The sequence below is a fragment of the Nyctibius grandis genome, chromosome 5 (genome assembly GCF_013368605.1).
Source record: "Nyctibius grandis isolate bNycGra1 chromosome 5, bNycGra1.pri, whole genome shotgun sequence".
In the NCBI taxonomy this organism is placed as follows: domain Eukaryota; kingdom Metazoa; phylum Chordata; class Aves; order Nyctibiiformes; family Nyctibiidae; genus Nyctibius; species Nyctibius grandis.
Window position 1 is genome coordinate 82,714,975 of NC_090662.1, and position 22,782 is coordinate 82,737,756.

General features: G+C 42.8%; 1 protein-coding gene across 1 annotated transcript in view; it reads left to right on the forward strand.

The window, feature by feature from the left end:
* Positions 1–3,626: 3,626 nt before the first annotated feature.
* The window catches only part of SCUBE1 (signal peptide, CUB domain and EGF like domain containing 1), a 220,210-nt gene continuing 201,054 nt past the window's right edge, over positions 3,627–22,782 (forward strand). The window contains exons 1-2 of the mRNA XM_068401065.1: positions 3,627–3,714; positions 6,459–6,581. Of these exons, the coding sequence (XP_068257166.1) occupies positions 3,627–3,714; positions 6,459–6,581 (211 nt within the window). The remainder of the gene's footprint in view (positions 3,715–6,458; positions 6,582–22,782) is intronic.

A 22,782-nucleotide genomic window follows, 5' to 3' on the forward strand; every position in this document is an offset into this window, starting at 1 on the left:
AACTGAGGGGCCCAGAACTGGACACAATATTCCAGGTGCGGCCTCACCAGGGCAGAGTAGAGGGGGAGGAGAACCTCTCTTGACCTGCTAACCACACCCCTTCTAATACACCCCAGGATGCCATTGGCCTTCTTGGCCACAAGGGCACACTGCTGGCTCATGGTCATGCTGCTGTCCACTAGGACCCCCAGGTCCCTTTCCCCTACGCTGCTCTCCAACAGGTCTGTCCCCAACTTGTACTCATACCTGGGGTTGTTCTTGCCCAGATGCAGGACTCTACACTTGCCCTTGTTATATTTCATTAAATTTCTCCCCGCCCAACTCTCCAGCCTGTCCAGGTCTCTCTGAATGGCTGCGCAGCCTTCCCGTGTGTCAGCCACTCCTCCCAGTTTTGTGTCATCAGCGAACTTGCTGACAGTGCACTCTATTCCCTCATCCAAGTCATTAATGAATATATTGAATAGAACTGGTCCCAGTACCGACCCTTTATTAGGACTGAGATGGGTCCTAATAAAACATATCTCTATTATTATTAATAATAATAATAATATATAATATTATATTATTATATTATATATAATAATAGTAATAATTTTATTGGAATATTCCCCAAAAGCTGTAAAGACATTGGTATGGAAGAACATTAGAAGCCCATGCAATCCATTAACATGCAAGCTGTTGCTGAAGGCTGCCCAAAGGTGTTCAGGCAGAGCTGAAGTACATTGGTAGAGAGCTTAAACAACAGTGGTGGTTCCCAGGCTAGGCCCCTCCACCTTCAATTCAGGTAGCTCTTGCTTACCCCAGTTACACAGCGCAGATTTATGGTCATGAATCAGGCTTTTAGTTTCCACATTGGAAGCAGCAGCTTGGTCATTACTTCTAATACTAAATTTGTCATGCAAGCATCTGTGCAATTGACATAGAGATGATGTCAGATGATTATAAACAAGCACAGAAGTATAATTACAAGTGTAAAATGTGACAGTCCACAAGGATCCCTTTTCTAAGATGTGGCCCTTAGCAAGGAAAACTGCTGAAAAGACCCAACTGGAAATATTCAGCCTGGCACTGTAGATCGTATTCCTTGTTGTATGTGATGATCCTGACTGAAGGTTCAAGCCCTCCTTTGATAAACACACCATACCATTGTATTTCCTCATACGTTCTGTCAGTCAGGGTCTTGGTTTTAAAAAAAAAAAAAGCAAGCTTGCTAGAAGAGGGACACCTGATATGAAGGATCAATCTTTAGTTTTCAATTGCATGCCACCCTTGGAGTATACAAGGACGTGTATAGATAGCATGATATTTGGATCAAGGTGACTCCCTTTTCTGAGTGCCATACAGCTAGTGTTAGTACTGTACAGATTATAAATGCATAAAATCAGGGAAGATAAAAGGCTTAAGTGTAGTGATTTCTGTGAGAGTAACTTAACAGATGCAGTTAACATGACACAGTACATGCTAGAAAGCAAGTCACCAAGGCAATTGGAGTATTCTGTTGCTTTAGCAAACATTTTTATTACACTGTGACTTTTAAAAAGTGGAGGAAGTTCATTTTTAGACATTTCTAGTGAATTCCTTCATGGAAAATAAACTTTTGGGACACTTTATCCCATGATAAATTGTAGCATGATTTCATGAAATGGAATGACAAGGCTGATTATGAAATATGTTTTAAAAAATCAGTAAGAAGCCTTATTTTCCACGTAGAACAAAACTCATACTTACAAAGTCTTTGAAAATAAGAGCCTTCCCAGAAAGATGGGCATATGGTGTTAACAAGGTAAAGACTTCACCCTATCAGCGGATGTAATTATTGAGATGATGGTCGCTCTGCTACAGCATGCCGTAAAACTCACTAGGTGGAGCTCTAAGGTCCCAGGTAATCCCCTCTGGGGACCTACAGGGTCAAAACGCTCAGTGTATCCATGGGAAGGCTCGAGCGTGGAATTTACAACCGCACCTCAGCGTATTCACACAAAAATAAGGGGCTGGAATTAAAATAATAATACCCCTGCCCCACCCCTAAAGGATTAAGGACAGGAATGCCCAAAGCAGAGGTGTAAACATTCAGAAAGCAAACAGCTTTTGCACCGTGCACTAGTTATTTAGTTTTATGAAGGAAAAAAGATAGTGGCATGTACTTATACTAACCAAGCAGCTGGGCTGAGCAACTTTTCTTACGTTTGCTTCCCATCTCTTCAGGCTTAAAGATACTTAATGGTGCTACTCTCTGGGCAAGCGCATTGTACTGAAGCTTGCATACATTTGGGAGGAACTCGACAAAAAGAGGCATCTGAAGCTATGGCGGGCTGTATTTATTATCTGGATGACAAGTGGATGTCACACAATAGACAGCCTCGGTGAGGAATTAGGAAGACTTAAAACTGAACCTGAAGTAGCAACGCATTTCAGTAGCGGGGGGGGGGTCTATAAAAGAAACAAGGTGTAAAGCGAATAGGGGTGCAAAGTCATATCAAGGGATGTCTGCAAGCTATTTAAGTCCTTCAAAAGGAGCCAGCCTCGAAGACTTCAGGGTCACGAAATTTGGCTTTGAGGGGGCAAATTTCTCATGTTTGGGTTTAAAACCGAAGGATTTTCTCCTTCAGGGTGGTGGTGACAATGACACTCATTAACACGTCTGCAGCAGGGGCAGTTACAGCTTCCCTGATGATTTTGGGGAGAGCGTCTCTGTTGGGCCAGGCCGGGGCTGCACGGGTCACCTGCGGAGCTGCGGTTGCCTCGAGTGCAGCGGGGCTTGGAGGAGCAGGGCTAGGGGAAGGCTGGCCGGGGTGGCCGGCTGGAGAGGGGCAAGCACCTCTGCAGCACACCCTCAAAACGCTGGAGAAATCCAGCGGTGGGCAATGACCCGAGGCAGGTGGGAGAGGCAGCGCCAGGCGTTAGGCGAGGCTAAGAGGAAGGCAAGGGGGACAAAAAAAAAGTTTTCTTTTAGTCTGAGCCCAGGAAGGGGGAAAAATCCCTCTCAGCGGTTGTCAAGGAGATGTGCGGCCGGGTTGGCCGGACTGTCCGCCTGCCTCCAAAGCCCGCGGCTCCGGGGGAGCCATTTCCTCGCGGCTCCCTGCCAGGGGCACGGGGCTGCGTCCCCCAGGGCCGCCCCCAGCCGCACGGGGGCGCCCTCCCGGGGTGGGGGGCTAACGGTCCGCCCGCGCGCCCCGGCCCCTGAGGGGAACAAAGCTCAGCGCTCGCGCAGCTGGGGATGCCCGAGGACGAAGCCCGGTGACGGCCCCAGCGGCTCCCTGCGGGCTTCCTACCTGTGGGGAGGCGTGAGGGGTTGCTGTCGGGGGCGCGGGCATCGCGCCGATAAGCACCGCACGCCTGACTAACAGCCATCTCTCGGGGCGGGGAAGAGTTCAACCGACCGACCGCCAGCCCCCACCCCCGGCAGAGGCGGCGGGACGCAGGGGCAGTCCCGGGGGCGGTGGGGGCGGCCCGGCCCGGCCCGCCCCTCCTCCCCGCCCCAGCGGCCGGCACCGCCCCCGCCGCGGGAGCCCCGGCGAATCAGCGGGGCGCTGTCAGGGCGTCAGCGCCGGCGGCTCCGCGCGGCCGGCCCCGAGCGCGTCCCTTATCGCAGACAGGCACCGGGGGCCGGGGATCGCATCATTATCATGGGCACTGTTTGCTTTTCGCGGCGCTGCTGTTTGCTTTTCGCTCTCGCCTGGGCCGGCAGGTTGGCGGGAGGCAGCGGGGGCGCAGGTAAGAGGGGGCTCCGCCGCCTTCCCCAGGCTCGGGCGGCGCGGAGCCGTGGCCCCGGGGGGACCGTGTTTGTCCGCTCTCCTCTCCCTGGTGTAAGGTGTTGAGGGGGAGGTCACTTCTTGCTGCTAGTAGTGCCGGGGGTGTTGGAAGTTGTGGTGGGGAGGCGTTTTCTCGCGTGTTTGACACTGCCGGAGCCAAGCAAGGGACGTCTGGAGGGAGAGACGGGGAAGAAAAAGTTACTTTCCTTAAGTGCCTACGAGATAAATCTGTGCTGAACCTTAGAGAGTCCGCAGGGGAAGCGTTGGCTGTTACATGTTCACAGGTTTTCCCTGTCTGCCCATTAACCCAAAGACCTGGTGTTGCTACAGCCGCGCTCCTATCTGTTTAATAGCAGTAATGATATTAAGTCTTTGGTCCGGTGTTTAAAAAAAACCTAACCATCAAACAAAAAAAAAAAAACCAAAACCCAAACCCCCGTCTGCCTAGGAATGTTGTATGCCCAGAGTAATTTCTTAAAGATATGTATGCAGTGTCTGAAGTTGTGCTAGAAGAAATCATTTAAGGTGAAGTGGGGGGTGGGGGAATCCCCTTTCTTCAGATACAAGCGTTTAAATGCAACAAAATGAACGAAGTCAGCGTAGAAGTTCTTAAAGTCCAAGAAATGCAATGTGAGATGTGGAGCAGAGCAGGGGCTCATATTTGGTTTTGCCCTTTCATTTGACTCATTGGCATTCACGCCTGACTCCCAGGCATCCTCTGGTTGCTGTGAAATGTCCCCCTTGGCTCAATGCAGTTTGAATTTTTGACGGCATTATAAAGAATCCAGCTGTCACTTTTGCTGATCTTGATGGGAGATGGGTGCCGGTTTAATGAGTCAAAAGTATGAACCAAAAAAAAAAACCCCTCTTTTCTTTTTGTGCTTGACTGGATCTGATCTGGGCAACACCCTTGGACCCCCTAAGCTAATTCACTTAAATCATAGCTAGATCTGAACCGGCCCAGGGGTTAAAATAAATGAATGGACAAGAAAGAAGGAGATTACAGCAGCCCTGCGTTTCTCCAGAAAATCCAACGCTCTGCGTTCTGTTCCCCTCTTTCTTAAAAAAAATAACAACAATACACAGTCCAGGCAATTCTCTTGCTAGGATCCCTGAGGTGCCCTGCGGGGCCGTCCTGGTCTGCACCTCTCAGAGAAGTTCCCTGCTGTGTGCCGTGCCACAATATCTGATTATGCTCCCCTCTCTAAATAGCCCCCTCCTGTCCCCGGTGGCTTTGAAGGATCTGTGTGTTATCACTGGAGCTGGCTGAGTGAGCACTTCTGAAACAATTAGCGTTAGGATTTCAAGCTCACAATAAAACTGTTTTCACTTTAGTGCACCTTTTTGGAGGATCTGTTAATCTAATTGGCATGAAACCAACTGCATGTGTCTCTCGCTGGATGCTCCCCTCCCTCCGCAGCACCCTTCTCTCCTCGGTACCTCCTAAAAATAAAGGGGACGCTGTGCTCCCTCCAGCTCTGCTAGTTGTTCCCCGGCTGCTCACCCGCCCCTCCTGGGCAGAAGGCTCCCCTGCCTGCCTGCCTTTCTCCTCCCGGGAGCCCCAGACGTGGCTCTGGCCTCAAGCGGTGAGGAAATCCCTGTGAGGTGCGTTATTGACGCGGCGGCCGCGGCTGACGGCGGCGGGCGGCCCGGCTCCCCGAGGCAGCGCCGGTCTTCGGCGGCGGCATCGCCTCCCCCGCGGCGACCCCGCCGCAGCCCCTGGCGTAGAGCGCTGCGGGTGACGGGGTGGCCAGGGACCGTCTGTGGGGAGCGCGGGGGGCAGGGCAGGTTAGGCAGGGCTTTAAATGTTCCCATGTTAACAGCACACCCCAACCCTGAATAGGTCGGAGGTTTTCTTTTTCCCCCCGTCTATGTTCACTTCATTAACATTCCCTCGACTACCAAATCTCGACTCACTCTCATACTCCTCCCTCCCCCATCCTCTTTAAATCCAGAGGAGAAAACGAATGCCCGTCACTGAAATGTTTGTAAAGGCTTCCTACCCTGAAAACAAGAAAAGCGGTCTGGGTCCCCCGCTTTCAGAGTCCAGCTCACCAGTAAGGCACCCGCCCGAGCAGGGGCCGGGAAGGCAGCTGCGACTTTTTCCTTCTAAATGAGTTTTAGTCCATGTAGATAATGTTACTGCAGGTTGCTTTTCTCCACGCTAACTTACCGAGTTTCATATGGTCTTCCATTTATTTATTTATTTGCCTCTTAATAAAAAGGATTAATGTGGTTTTGCTGTTCAAATATTTATTTTTCTCATTCCCCCGCCAGACATAGTTTATTTAAACTAGGGTCTTTTTAAATTAAGAAGATCTCTTTGCTAGAACATGCAAATGGGCTTTTTTTCTCCTCTTATAGGTCATTTAAGTCATTTAAACACTCTTGTTTTACTGAGATGCAGGTTTCTAGTACCAGACCTATCAGCAGATGCTAATTTCTAGTATGTCTCATCATTTCCTAATGCAGAAACGTGGGACCGAGTCCCTCCAGCTTGGTGGAGCGGTGCTTATAAGTGACTTTAGGAGAATAACACGTTGGTTTGTTCAGCTATTTAACTTTAGATGTTCCCATTTCCAGGATGACACTCGGAAGGCAGGCAAGCAGCCAGCTCCTTCGAGGGGTGTATCTACCCTTGACGGTTTTCTGTGTCTCAGGTCTCTCTTCTTATCTGTCCCCTTGGGTTTCGTTCTGTGCTTCCAGATGTTGACGAGTGCGCAGAAGCTACGGATGACTGTCACATCGATGCAATTTGCCAAAACACACCAAAATCCTACAAATGCATCTGCAAGCCAGGCTATAAAGGGGAAGGGAAACAATGTGAAGGTAAGGACAGCTCGGCTCCTCTCCTATCTTTCCTGCCCTCCCTTCTCTTATTTGTTTGCTCTTTAAAAGCTTTTGTAAATAGCTGAATTCCTGAAACGATTAATGCAGACTTACAGCTGCTTAACCTCAAATCTCGGTGTTTATTGGCAAGCATCCCCCTGCTGCTTCTGCTAATTGTCCGGCATCACAAACATCGTGTCCGCCAGCCTAGTTTTAAAAATAATTTAAAAAAAAATTTTAAAAGGGGGGGGCCGTTCCCCACCGAGGCGACTCCCGGGTTGGCACCAGCTTGTCCCGGGCAGCGCTGGGCCCGCTGCCGCCGGGGGCTCGAAGCGCCGCGCCGAGCACGTGGGGGGCGCGGCCGCGGGGCCGGGCCGGGCCGGGGCCTCTGCCTGGCTCGGTCTGGCCGCCCGGAGTAGCCGGGGCCGCCGGGCCTGCGGGTGGCCGTCCGTCCCGGCTGCAGGCGTCCGGGGAGGCCTCGTGCCTTCTCCCGCAGCCGGGCCGGCCAGCGGCTCTGCGGGGAGCCGGGCCCGCCTCCCTCCGCCGCAGCCGCGGGGCCGCGCCCGCCCCCGCCGGGCCTGCGGCCTCCCCACCCTGGCCCGGCGCGGTGTTGCGGGCTGTGCCGGTCGCTCTGCTCGGGTCCCTCTGAGGCACCTTACGCCTGGCTGACCTGTGATTTCCAGTCACTCTTCGCACCCAGCGAGAGCCTCATCTCCCCAGGCCAGTTACAGTAGGTGTTTTCTGCATCAAGTCGAACAGGACGCTGGAGTTTGCTTCTGTTTGACACTATGCATGTGTCATGATCATGTATTTTTTAGTCTGGGGAGCACTGTTTTAAAAGGAACTATTTCAGATTATTGTACGTACACAGACTTTAAAAAGTTGTTTTGCTTCTGTATGTCCTTACATCAATCTTTGCAATTGAAAAAGACCTGGCGTGTTTTATTAGGCACTGTGTACACTCATATTTCAGATTTTATGAACTCCGTCTTCTCTATTGAACCTCAGCAGAGACATTGTTCTCTGGTGAAAAGAACAAATATTGTAATCACTGCAGAATGCCTTACAAATAAAAGATGCAAGATTATTTTTTTTTTTCTACTTGTAGATGCTTAGCAGCTATAAAAATTCTCCTTCAAAGTCTCTCTCTTTCTATGACGGACTGAAACTTTTTCAAAATGTATATGGCCAGTCCATTAAAAAGATTAAAGACCTAGAAATGACTTTGCTGAAGTCTACAAAAATTTGAAACCACATATTATTCTCCATGGACTTCCAAAGTGTTTGTTCAAGGGCCCTCATAAAGCATTTTTGTGGTTGTCATTTTTTCTGTCTTGGGCTTAAACTGACAGAGACAAATTCATACTGTCCACCTCTTGGTGCTCTAGTGTCACTGAGCTGCTGCTCATTTGGAAGCCAGATTTTCTTTCTTGCAAACAGAATAATCATTCAGCACCACTTCTTCCTCTATTCATCCCTTCCAGGGAAAGAGCTCTGTGCAGAGAAAATGTACTCAAGGCCACAGCTGTGGAGGTTACAGTGTTCTCAGAATTGATACTACTTCTTATGTTGGTTTTCCACATCAAAAGTTTCCTTAAGCTTTAACTACTTGTATTTTAGCTGTTGTGCTCTGTTTAATGGTAGACTTGGCTGATACTCATGCTTATTTAATATGTGTATTTCTCTTTGGCTGACTTACCTTGGCTCAGTAAAAAAGAGAGCTCAGTAAGTAGTAAAAAATCAGATTTCTCTGTAAAATGATATACAGAATCGTGGAATTTCTGTGGCTGGTGTCAAACTCATATCTTATGGAATTTAGTGTCTGACAAACTTGATAAGTAAAGTAAGCTGAGGTGGACTGCAACACGTTCTGCATGGATGTTAATTGTTCAGCATTAGGTAAATGAATGTAAGGTGTCTAAATCAGGTATTACTATGCATGATATGTAACTTTTTACAATGTTACAGTAACAGTTCTAAAGATTTTGCATCAGCTCTGCATCTTAAGTTTGTAATTAATATCAAACTCTGGGATAAGCAGAAAGCTTGAAATATTTTTGGATGCTTCCTCTCTGGAGCTTATTTTAGATTACTTATGTAGTACCTCTTAATCTGATCCCGAAGTACTTTGAAACTTTGTTCCTGAAGTTATGTACCTTCAGTGGCAGGCAGATATCATTATGTCCTTTTTATAAGTGAGTAAACTCAAAATTATAGAGGTGAAGGAAGGGTCATACAAGTCAGTGGCAGACCTAAGATCTGCCTCGGGTCTGCTGTTCACATAGAGTTGGTTTATTTTGCATCTTGAGGTCAAGCATTCAAAACTACAGAAATAAACAGAGTAACAGTATTGATTGGTATTTAATATTCTGTCACAAGACAACACCAGTAATCAGCCACTAAAAATTTGCTTTTAAGATAAAAGTGACTGTGGTTGTAATAAAAAAGTTGAAATACACCGAATGGTTTTTGTTGTGCCAAAACCAAAGCTGGGTCATTAAACGATTTTGGGTCTTTATGACTGAGCTTTGCTAAATAAGCTTTTTGATCACTGAAACTAGTTACCTGTGAGAAAAGGATGTCTTTTGTACAGATAATGTGCCTCTTTAACTAAGTTTGTAGCAATCTACCTGTATTGCTTCATGTCTAAAGAACACTCGTTATAGCATAACTAACTCCCTTGTAGTGCAGGCTCTCAAGTACAGCCAGATTTTACTAAACAAGCAGAACTGCAATTTATATAGTACAGTGAGCTTAAAGAAATTATACTATATGATCAAATTTATTCTAATAAATTTTAGTGAGCTGTCAGTTTAGGTTATACTGAGGCATTACAATTAATTTAGAAAGGTGTGCATGTTAATTTACTTTAAACATCAGTCTTAAATATTGCTTTCATTCACTTAAAATCCGTTTTTAGAGAAGGGGGTAGAGTATGGGAACTAACATGATTTGGATGATTCTTAAGTTTTATAAAAGCAATGGAGCACATATTTGTACAAATAAGTTCAGTATGTGAATATGTATTTGTGTACTTTTGTGTATTTATTTATAGTTTTTTATTCAAATAAAATTAATAGTTTAAAAAATGGGAACTTTAGGCTATTGCAGTAAATGTGGAGCCCAACCACTTGTGCAGGATTTTGTGCGTATTTTGCTGCTCTGACCTAAAGGGCGGGGAGAAATATGTAAGACACAAACATTCCTTTAAAGACATGTGGACAGTTCTAGAAGCTATTATACTGAAATGAAACATTTTCTTGACAATCTGTTAAATTCCATTAGCGGGGAATTTGTTTCTGAACTTTGCTTTTCTCTCAAAATGTCTTTTGGACTGGGTTTTCCAGAGTTTCTGAGGATTGGGGATGACTTCTCAGTTTGCAGATCTATACTCCTTTTTTTCTTTCTTTTTTTCTGGGTAGCCTTCTTGCCTCAAACAGATGACCTATTTCTTTCCACAGAGCACAGTTGTTTCTCCAGCTAGAAGAGCTGCTCATTCTTCCTGTGTCCTGTCTCCTGCTTCCCTCTGTAGATTTCAGTTTACCTTTTTTTTATAACCAGCTGTCTGCTACACTTTGTCAAGCCATATGGTCAGCAACGCTGTGATGATGTTTCCCTATATCACGTAATATATCAATATCCTTTGACCACAAATTCTCTAGCTGGCATTTTCATAGGACAGAATAATGTGTCCAGCCCAGGTAGTCTTTAAAAAAAAAATTGCTTTCAATTGTCCATTACTATTCAATATACAAAATCTGTTCATTGATAACTGATTCAGTTGTTCTGGCAGGCCTACTATTACCTAGGAAATCTTCCCTCTTGTGATTTTAGTCAGTATCTCAAATGCAGTGGCCTGCATTCAGTTGTAAGCACGCTCTTTCATGTTTCATAGGTCTTGTCCTTACCTTCTTACCCCCATCCTTACTCTGGATGGGGCCAGACTCTTCTCAGTGATGCCCAGCAACAGGATGAGGGGCAATGGGCACAAACTGAAACATGGGAAGTTCCATCTGCATATGAAGAAAAACTTTACTTTAAGGGTGACAGAGCACTGAAACAGGCTGCCCAGAGAGGTGGTGGAGTCTCCTTCTCTGGCGATATTAAAAACCCACCTGGACATGACCCCGTGCAATGTGCTCTAGGTGAACCTGCGTTGGCAGGGGGTTGGACTAGATGATCTCCAGAGGTCCCTTCCAACTCTAACCATTCTGTGATTCTGTGATTCTCTGCTTTGACTTTTGGTCTCCCCATAAGTTGGTATCTCAATAAAATTGTTAGTTGGAAAATTGTGTCAAAGCAATGGAAATTCCAGAGAGTTCAAAAGGATTCCAAGTCCTGAGGTTCCCTAGGCCTTGACAGGGCCTCTGTTGTCACTGATGCCAATGTTGCATGTTTGCTGTTGTAGGGTACTCTGTCATTGAATAGTTTATGAAGGGGTTTAGTTCTCAAACCTAGTTAATTTTTTTTTTTTTGCCTGTGCTGCTTCTCGGGCTATTCGAAACCCTCACGCCATTAATGGTTAAAATAGTCTAACTTCTGGTTGATGTTTATCTGTGCCCATTTTATATCCATTTAGTGTGTTAACTTTATTTTACACTTTTTTTTTTCCCTCAGCTTACTGTTTATCCCCAGTGTGACTATGATTTCAGTGAGTTGCTCAAGCTGTAGTTACTTTTTCTTTTGGATGATATCTGATGTGTAAGACTTTCTCTACAATACGTAGAGGATGTGACTGGGTGGATGTGATTTTTCCTTAAGATATGTTCACTGGGACCTGATGCTTCTGGTCTGCACTTTCCCACACTGAATAAGGTTTTCATCTTGGTGCATTTTATCTACTGTCTTTCATAGTATTTGCATAACTGTTCTTCAGTTCTTTTAATAATTAGTCTCGTACAGTTGTTGTCGTGTTTCTTGGACTCTTTGTACAGAAGGGAAATGCTCACAACTTTCAGCTGTACTTTTTTTTTTAGTTCGTGCTGTGAAACTTCATAATGTTGTTGATGGAGTTCTCGCTGAGGGCAACATACATGTACTATGGCAGAGTCCGCCTTGAGAGGGTGATTTTCAGGTTTTTGCTCATGTTGGAAATCTGTGCTATATCAGCAGCAGTTCTGCTTGACTACTAGTTGAGTAGGCCTGTGCAGTTCTTCTCCCAGGTAACAAGTGATAGGACGAGAGGAAACAGCCTCAAGTTGTGCCAGGGGAGGTTTAGATGGGATATCGGGAACAATTTCTTCACCGAAAGGGTTGTCAAGCATTGGAACAGGCTGCCCAGGGAAATGGTGGAGTCACCATCCCTGGAGGTATTTAAAAGACGTGTAGATGTGGCGCTTAGGGACATGGTTTAGTGGTGGACTTGGCAGTGCTGGGTTAACGGTTGGACTTGATGATCTTAAAGGTCTTTTCCAACCAAAAAGATTCTATGGTTCTATGATGCAAGTTTGTCTTATGTTGATGTACTTGCAGTCCCTTTCCTAATCTAAGTAATGATTCCAGATGAACAGGCAAGTGGTCATGGTAATCTGCAGAGAGGGCTGTTATTCTTGATTACCCGGGTGATAGCACCTCACTGGATTTAAGCGTGATATAATCTCAAAACAATATAAACCATTCCTGCCTCAATCACAGGTATATACATCTCCACAACTGGTTATATTCTGCATGTGTCCATTTGGAAACACAGACTAATTGTCCTTTCTGAACCCCAGTGCTCATCTAAGGGCTGCTTAGCTGAAGGAAGCTTCTGGAAAATGTACAGCCAAACAATTTAGCAAGGCATCTCCTAATCTGGGGCTGGTATGCTGCTCATCGCAACTTCTGCCATAGTTCCTGATATTTGTCTGTGTACAGTGGGTGGAAATCCTCAATATGGTATTTGGAAAAATACTCGCATTGATATACCTAGATGTTGTTACTTCCATTGATGTTCTGTGATGTCTGGCTTTGTCTCTGACATGATCTGTTGCTGCAGACAGAAAAGAACAGAGTACTGTATGGATCATCTCTAAACTGTTAACTAAAAGCCCTTTTCTTATCTAGGAATTCTAATTTTGTGGAAACAACAGGATAGTGAATTTCTTACTTTGGCAAATGTTTGAGACTCTTGGGTCTATCACATGCAATTCTGTCTTCATGCTGCGGGTGCAATAATGTCTCTAAGCCAGAATTTAAACTACTCATGGTGTTTGTGGCAATACACTAAAGTTTAAAATGATAACTCATTGCATTTACAATGAATCAGAAATGGTATAGATAAACCACTCATTATCATCTTCAGTAATTTTGTGGGTGTGAGGCTGAGTTTCTTATGCTTCTTTGTTAGATCTGTTTTTAAAGGATTTGAAACAAATCTTAGCAATTGGAAAAACATAGAAAATATACCTCCTCATCACTCTCATTTGAATAATAATGATTATTTCTCCAGGCTTGACTCAATATTCTTCTTTCAATTTTAATCTTGTTCACCTGTTTTATCTTTTGTTTTCTTAAGAAGCTGGTCTCACTCGTTGGATTTTAATTTTACTGTAGTCATTCGAATATCTGCCGAGTTCTTCTCATACTCTTCAAAAATGAATCTGACTGTTGTGACAGGGCTGCTCTGAATCAATCAATCTGGAAACAGCACAGGACATTTCTGAGTTCTCATTTCCCAGCTCCTGGTCCAGCATCTCACCCTGAAGCCTCCTCTTGTCTGCAGGGATAAGTAAGTACGGGGCTTCTGGATATCTCTTAAATGGAACAGTGATTCCATTTCTTTTAAGAGCTCCATGGTGTCCCATCAATCCAGTCTCAGCAATTCTTTCTTAAGCGGGCCATCTTTATCAATGATGTTGTGTGAGAGTAAATGAACGCTGCTGGGTGTCCTTTCATTTGTGAAACCTGAGCATCTTGATGCTTGCACAACTCTAGTGGGCTCAGGCTTGTGCTGACTGTCTGTCTCTCTCTGCTGAATAACCGTGATGTCACTGAACAAGGCAGCTTAAGTGACTTCTTCCTGATTGATGATTCTTCTAACTGCAATAGAAGGTGAATTCGTTCCCTCAAGAAAGGGTCATCCTCTGAGATCTTGCAAATATTGAATCATTTCAGGCTGAATATTATCATTACTTCCATAGTCTTACTGTTATTGCTTGCAAGAAGGTGCTCTGGGAAGCTGATTTCGTCAAATCGACTAATAATATCTACTAATAATATCCCACTACATATATGTCAGAGGAACAAAGGATTTTCTGATTAGCTCTGTGTTGGTGTGTTAAGTTTTTTCGCCCCTGAAAACACCACAAATATCTACACCGTTTGTCTGCCTGTTCTGAAAAGCTGCAGGAAGATAGTATGTGAACATTTTTCCTGAATATTGTTTCATCCTATGTTCATATCCTATTCTAATTTTGTTATTTTCTGTATAACCATTTGTGACCTGATCTCAGTTTAGTACTTGAGACTTTGAAACTGATCTGATTACTTTTGAACTGATTGTCCAGTAATCCTGAGGTCCATAGTGAATATTAGGTACTGAAGCTGCTGTGCTTTCTAGTTCTACAGTTACAATACCTTAACAGATGGCATTAACGTCATGTGTTGAATTTCGTGTCACCCTCCCATAATGGCTAGGTTCTGGATGAGATCTGTTGCTACAAGTCTGTGGTGCTGGTTTTGTCCTGTTGGCTTGCAGCAGCCCATCTGAGCACAGAGGAGGAGATACTCTGCCACCTCCAAATTTTGTGGTGATTTTTATTTCAGGGTTGAATCTTCCTTCTCAGTTTTATTCACACAGATTATAGCTTTACTGTGGATGAGCCATTGTGCTGATTTCACTGAATGATTTCATTCATTCCAGAATGAAGCAGTACATGTCAAAAAAAGGGGGGAAGGAGAATGTAATCTGGCTTCTTTGATTTGAGCTAGTATCTACCTTTTTTTCCTCTCTCTGTAAATCCTGCTCATTTGCTTGTGTAACTTGATGCATCTTTTTTTGGTTTAGGCTGTTAAAAGTGTTTTACAGAATCCAGTTCTGAGGTCTTCTATATCTGTCCTTTTTTTTTTTTTAATTGTCTAGTATCATTTAATACTCAATTCCCAGCTTGCCAGTTTTCTGAACTATTTCAGGGAATGGAGTTTCTTAGTGGATGGATAAGTAGCAAGCAAGAAAATACTCCTCAGAACATTCTGTAATAAAACAGAATTTTATTACAGCCTAAGTGAATTAACAGCTTGTGATAACTTTCTCTCTTCTTCATGCTTCTCCTGTTCTTTGAATAGGGCTTTTGTTTTGGCCAGGGTTGGGCCTTGATTTTATTTTGTTATTTATTTATTTGTTTATTCTGATTGCTTTATTTTTCTGACTTTGTTCAGCAGTTTATCCAGTAAAACCAGAATATCCCTTAGCTGGGATGACATGGCCTGTTTAATTGCTCACAGTGCCATCAGTCCCCATGTGTCACACACCCAATTGTTTTCTCCTCTCCCTTTTCTTCCCTACCCTGTTCTACCTCTCAGAGCTACTTTCTGGCAGCCCATAATGCTGCTTCAGTGAACAGCTCCCCCGGTGGTCCAGTTTGGAAATCTTCCATTTTTACTTAGAAAAAGAACATTTGCTCCAGCTTCTTTTTTTTTTTTTTCCTTCCCTCCAGAAATGCTTCTTGGATACAAATATCACTATATTTTGCATAAACAAATACCATGCTGCTAGAAATATGGCCTCATTCTTCAGCAGCGTTACATGTAATTTTCAATTTGGAAAAAATATGTTTTTTTCCAAGGACACTTCTCTAAATAGTTGTGATAAGCTCCCTGTCTGCTGGATGGTCTGTGGGTACTCTGGGAACTTACAAATATATGTAAAATTTCATCAGTGTCAACAGTTGCTAAGCTGCAGAACCCAGGGTGGCCTCCTGTGGTGATGTAAACTTGGTATTTAGAAGGAACTTCTCCTTTACCCTAAATATACAGTGTAATTTATCTGCCAGGAAAATTATAATAAAATTAAGGAGCATAAATAGAATGTACTAAGCTCAATATGTAAGAATGTCCTCCTTTTATCTTCATTCTTTATGCATCTGCTGGCACTGCCTGGTTTTCCTTGTTTTCCCACCTGTCACCTTTACTTCTGGTGCAGTCCCCTTTCCTTGCAGTCTTTGTTATGTCATCTTGTATATTCTGCTACTCAGCTGTCTCTTAACCTTGTAATTTCCCTACTGCAAATTCTACTTCTCTTTTTGTCCTCTCCTAGTGTATTTTCACCTCCTTCTTCTTTATTTTATTCAGTTTTCCTTCCCTTGTCCTCTCTCTCAGTGGCTTATTGCAGTTACAGCAGTATTATTCTGAGAGCCAGTGTCCCACAGCAAGACCTCTGGGACTGGAGAGCTGGTAGGTGCAAGCTCTGAGTACCTTTACCAGTCCTTTCCTTTGAGTTCTGTCTTCAAGTCAAAAGCGTTTCCACCAGCTCTCAGAGTTTTCCCTTTTTCTTCCTTTTCCTCCACCTCTTTCCTGACACCCACCACCAGCTCAGAGTTCACCTGTCCCTCAGCATATTCCCTGCTGTTCCCACCCCCGCAGACCCATGGCTCTTTCCTCAGGTGGCCGTCTGGAAAGACATATTTGCATGGCTGTTTAGCATAATTTGTTAGCTGCTGTTTGATTATGGGGACTGTCTTCACGTGTGTTCGTCACACTACCAAAATACATGTTCTTTGTTCTGAGGCTGAACATAAGCTGGTGCATGATGTGGTCAGGGAGCCTCTGGTTGGATGATGGCGGAGGAGCCGGGGAATGTGACCTTTTGCTACTTCCCTAACCTGTGCCCAAATAAACTCCACTAATGTGGCTTTTGTATCCTCTGTGTTTGAGCCAGGTAACATCCACTATGATGCTGTTAGGACACTGTGGAGGTAATGGGAATCATGGATGATGGATACAGTCTCTGTACTTGTGGAAAAGGATGGTGGATATAGTCTCTGTACCCATGGTACGAGTCCAACTGGTTCTAGACCAGGATAGCTGGGAGCCGTAACTACAGGGCAAGTTTGACCAAGCCTCAGGGTAGCCATGGGATGGAGGATGTATGGCAGGAAGTTGTAGGAAAAATGCATGTACAGTCTGGTCGAAAAAGGAGTATTACTCTCTCAATGCACTGATTTAGGAAGTTCCTGTTTGCTTCATCATGCTTTCTTTTTTTTTTTGCACAGGAGCAATTAATGTGGGGCTATACTGTGAAGAATATAACTGAAATAATCCCCCAATAGTGGAAGGGAAAAAAAAAAAAAAGTTTACAGTATGGCCCTATAAGCAGTTCTGCACTGAAAAGGCAATGAACTGGGGCATAGAGGCTGAAACACATGGCAGGGAGAAGGTGGTGGTGGACAAGGTGAATAGATTTCCTAATCTGATTTAGTTTCTGGAGACATTGTATTGTGAAACTACAGCCTAAGGCTGAAAAAACACCAACCAAGAAGGGCATTTTGGAAACTTCATCTACCTAATTTTCAGCAGATACCTGCGAGCTTTTGAATTTATTTGATTGTGGTTTTTTTAATGATTTTTTTAAATGGCTAGGTTTTGTTTGGTGAATTTTCAGCTGTAATTTGGCCAACTTTTTCTGTCCCAAGAAATCTACTGAAAGGTAACTCCCCGCCTCCTTACAGGAAACAAAATCCGAGAGCATTAAATCTCAAGTAATTGGGGGAGTTTTTTTTAAACATAGTAAAGCAGTGAATTTTCCGTATAATCACTTTAGGAAAAAAAGCCAACCTTCTGGGGTTTCTTCTTTGTTTATTTTAGTATGTATATATTTGTTAGAAATTTCAGCTGAAGAAAAGACCTGCTTTAAAGCATATAGCTTGCATGAAAAATTCTAGCCCATACGTAAGTGGCAGAGTTATAAGAAACTGAAGATAGGGTCTGACAGACCCACTTGAAATTCCAAGAGTTTTCTACACATTTAAGATGCTCAGCAAAAGGAATACACTTACATCACAGTCTGAAGAGTTGTTTTGTTCAAATGCCTTAATTCGTCAGAGTACTTGAGCATGTGCTAAATCTTAAGCAGCAGTTACCCTTTAAAGTAAGTTTAAGTGCTTTATTAAATTGAAGATAGTGCCTTATTTTACTTTACAGTGCTCCTTCTCTGGAGCTGTAGAAGATCACAGTTTTTCCTTCAGTGACCAAGGAATAGAAAAAAAGAGATCTGGATCATTTAATAAGCTGATGTAAGACCTTCATCTTGCAGGTGCTTTAAACCTGAACTTAGTGCTTAACACAAGCAGTTTGTTTGGTGCTGTAGGCCCCATAGATGACATAACAAATTCAAGACCATGCTTTCACAACTGCTGCTGATGTTTTACAGTACAGCCACCAAAGACAGAATCAGAAATACAAAATAGATGAAATGACCTTCACATCGTTCTGATTCCTATAATCAATTTGTTAAGCAGATGAGCTGTTATCTCAGAGAATATAATAGCCAATTTTAATTTACCCTCTCAGCTTGAGATTGCTGAACTCTGCATAGCATTGTTCCTGTGCCTTAGTCTGCATGAACCACTGTCAGTCCTTATGTTTAAAAACGCATCATGCTCACAGAACATCAAAAATTTAACTGAGAAAAAAAAAAAGTGATACATAATACTGATTTGGTAATTATTAATGTTCTCGGGGGGAAGGGTGTTGCTGCAGAATGTGCTTCAGAGACCTGAGAATGGGAACCTCTGCAGGAGTAGTTATTTGTTGGACATATCATTGCTGAAAATACTACAGGACATAACTGCTCTGCGTTCTAGCTCTTACTATTGTCAGAGGGAAATTGCACTGAAGTGCCTTTGTTCTGATTTCACTATCTGGAAGCAGAGGCTGCATTCAAAACTTTCAGGCAAGTTGTCTCCCTGTTACAGTGAAAAAGTGGTTGAAGTAAGTGGGTATTTAGTGTGCTGAATGGGGAGCATAGGTAATGCATACCTAATTTTTTTGGCAGCACGTATGTAGGAGAAATTTGATATCTGACTTCATACCTCTAGAGATGTTAGTGTCTTCACTGAGTAGAGCTGTGCCTTTATTCTTTTTGCACTTTTCTGTTTGCTAAACTTTCTTGGAAAATGTTTCTATAAAAACTGTGACTTGGAAACGTGCTTATATTTTTCTCTAACTACAAAGCACCGAAGTCTAACTTTATTTAGAAATTTCAATTTTTCTGTCTAAAGATGAATATGGTCAAAGTTGCTCTTTCCACATCCTTCCCACCATACGCTACTTTTCTCTCACGTAAGGGTACAGTTCAGCTGATCCTTAATACTGGTCTCGGTATACCACACACTGGAAAGGCAGGTGCTCTGAACTGATTGCTCCTGCTTCTGACTGCTATAGGATTTTCCCAGGGACTCTCATAGCGGCTTTGTCTGTGTGGGCACACTGGGGAAGGGCAGTCTCGCTTGGCCTGTGTCGCAGACTCACCCAAAGCCATGAGGCTGCTTCACTAGGGAGGCTAACTGTGAACTATTTGGCTACTAGAGCGGAGCCCTGTGGCTTTTGCTTGACTTGAGTTCCCAGGAAAGCGAATTTACCTCTGTTCAGACGGGAGTGTGTGGAGGTATTCATAGTGCAAGGAATAAGTGAGGGAAGGAGGGCTGCCAGAATTACTCTGACCTGTGACTACTTTGACTTGCAAGAGTGAGGCAGGGAATGAGTATAAGGCAGGAATAGACAACCTCAGCCTGTTTTCCTGAATTAAAAACCTGAAGCTAAAATGGTTTGGATGGGTATGGTCTGTTTCATTAGGTGTAGACTGTTTCGTTATGTGAAAATGGCTGTGGCTTATTCTGTATACCGTTTTACATCTAAGGAGATTATGGCTTCAGAATGGAAGAATTTTTCTATTACAGTTCTCTCAAAAGCTTTAACAATGAAAACAACCCGCTCAAATTGTTGTTCATAGTATGATTAACCATTCCAGTTGACTAGGAAACAACCTTTTTTTTGTGATATGGATAAAATCCGAGGTGTTGTCACTTAAGTTTTATGTTAACAATCACTTCTAAACCTATATAAAAGTAATTTCTCTTCTTTATGCTTCTGGCACTTCACATCCTTTCACTGTTTCTGTTTTGAGATCTTTTTAAAATTCTTTTTCTTGATGGAAGTGTGAGAACTGCATTATAAAAAACAATCAGTTCACTATATCACCTGGTCTCATGAAGCAAAACCCAAAAGCTTTAGCGTTTCTCTGAATAGGGAATACACACAGATCTATTCAGGATAGCAGCAGCAATTGCCTCCATTTTCTAGAATAGCTTATTGATGTAATTTACTTTGAGTTATTACAGGAGTTTCCGATGCACATTTCTGAGTGCTTTCACTGCACTTTGTTGCATAAAGTGAGTGCATATGCGTATATAAATACCTGTGTGTGTGCCCACATTCCTTCAGAAAACCTTTATTATAGTATGTCATTATAACATATTTCAGTATCCTGAGGAATTCCAACTTGCAAATTTGCATGTTAGTCTGTATCTGAGTAGAACAGAGTTACTAGAATACGTTCCTGTACTGCTTATCCTGAAAGGCTTTTAGTCATTACCATTACTATTGATCTTATGATTAGGCACTGGTGGTAATTTTTAGGCGTTTTTAAGACAAGTGTTTTGGTGATCCATATGGAAGGTTAACAGGCAGTTGCTGTAGCCTACTCTGCAATGGGAAGACAACATCAATCCTTATCCTGAGCAGGATTACTTGATATAATTGCCTGAGTTAGTAAGAGGCTAGACTCAAGGGATGGAGGCCTGAAAGGGATGCTTTCTGGAAGGACTAGCATGTTTCTGTTGATGTTGCCATTCATTGAGGAAAGTCCCAGTGTCTGTAATTGTGAAGCCACCTGAATGATCCTGTTTTCACACAGCATATTCTGTAGGTCTTGTGTTTAATGAAAAGGACAGCCTCATGTCTTGGTCACATTATCTGATCTGTATAGGCAAGATTTGTGTGTATGTGAAGAGTCCAGAAAACATATGAGAGGTTTGCCATTTGGGTGTGAGTGTTACAGAGGGTCCTGCTGGGTGAGGGCTCTGCCACAGCTGGGCAGGGATATGTGTGGGTGTGTGTCATGCCCTCGGAAATACGTTTCAAGCTTGCTCAGCTGATTTGGCTTGAACTTGCTAAAATAACTTGATCTCAAAGATGAGACCAAGCATGAAGAATTTCAGTCTTTGAAGAAGCTGTGAAAATGGGAAGTGGAAGGTGAGGTGGGAATGCTTTGAAAGGTGGTTTATGTTAAGTAATACAAACCGTAGTGTACTTTTACCTTTACCTGTCAGAAGTACACACACAACATATGCGCTTAAGACCATTACGCCAATTATGAACACAACTATCAAAAGGGGGCAATATGCTACTGGGAAGTTTACTACATATTTTTATTACTGAACTATATAAAATTAAGGTAGAAAAGCCATAATAGGAGCAAACTTTATACTGATTTATAAAATTAAATAATTTGTATTTATATTTTATTTTTTAAATTATGCACGGTAAGCTGTAACATACAAACATATAACAGTGTTATGTTCCACTAAAAGTCTGTTTTACCAATGGATTCTTCTTTAGTAAACTTTATGATCAACAAGGAAGTATAAAACTTAAGAGAAATACGTGTCTTCTGGTCTGAATTAGTCACTGACATGGTCTTTTCTATTATAGTATTTGAAGCAAGGGGGAGTGCTTTAAATGCTTCAACCCATTTAACCTTAATTGCTCAGTTTTAATAGACATTTGCTAAATAAAGGAACCAAATTATAGCTTGAATTAGGCCTTACTAATCTTAATTAAAAGCTCTACTTTATAATCGGAAACAGCCTATGTTTAAAACAGTAAGCCTTTCTTAAATGGCCTATTTTAAAATGCTGAGACCCTTTTGATAATAATTGTTCAGACTGGATACGGGTAACCATTATTCTCCTTATATTGCACTTAATTAAAAATATCTCCTCCATGTGGTTTTGTGCCTTTTGCTGGTTGTAAAATTGTTTGACTGATGGGGGGTGGGATTACTTTACTTTTCCTGTGGTAATTTGAAAACATATTGCTGCCCTTTGTTTTAAAAGTTTTCTGAGGTCCCAAATTACAAAATTAACACGTGAATTAATACAAATATTAGCTTCCTGCATTTCTCTGTCCTCAAGTGAATGCTTGTCAGTCACTTCAAATAATTGGTGTACTAGGCATATAATTACAACCGTTAATAATACATCCTGTAATTAATTTAGTTTAACATTTAAATTGTGCTCAGACAGTTGATTTTGGGCTTCAGATTGCACTTCTTCCTAAGATCTAACTGCCAGTAAAAATAAAGTCTGTTATATTAGGAGAGAGGCCCTTGCTCTGTCTATTGAGCATTTGGTATGCTGGTAGAGTTTCTGTTCATTTCAGGAGTATCGAAGAGAACAAAGGGTGGATTTTGTCTGCCCAAATATGGATTTCAGTAGTACAGATCAGTACACTTCAGCGGTTCGCCTTGCTTTCACTTTATAGTTGATGGAGAGAAGTAGGAATTTCCTTAATGCAGTTCACCTTGTATTAATGGAGACCAAAATAGGTCAGATAAATCGTGTCCTGAAAATAACAGTCTCCAGAGGCGGGCATCTACAATGTAGGCATGTGAAGTTGGATGAGGTGTGTGTGGGCCAAAGAGCCTGCAGCTGCGAGAGTCAAAGGCCGTTGAAATTAAGGGAAAATATTCTGTACTTAATTGTGCTTTGAATTTAACCAGGACAGAAGGTTTTTAAGCTACAGTATTATCATTTGATCATTATGAAATTCGTCTTCCCAGTCTCAGTTTTACATTTTTTATTCTTTAATTTAAAATAGGTCCCCACCTCTCCAGCACAGGCATATAGTTAAAAAAACAAAACCAATCCCCCACAACTTTATTTTAGGAAAAAGCTGATTTTTTTAAATTGTGTTTTCTTAGAACTCAGCCTTAAGATTTTTCTGGGTGCATCCTACTCAGAAAGCACTGCTAGACCGTGTGATCATACCTTTGTTTAAATTGCATTGCTTTTAATTCCAGTAGCTGAGTAGTCTGCTTGAGTAAGCTAAACACAAATTAAGAGTCCTTTACACTAAGCCTGCTAGACCTTTATGTGCACTTAGAAGTAACTTCTAAGAAAAGTCACTTGTGCCAGTTATGCAGATGGACAGACCTTCTTGAACA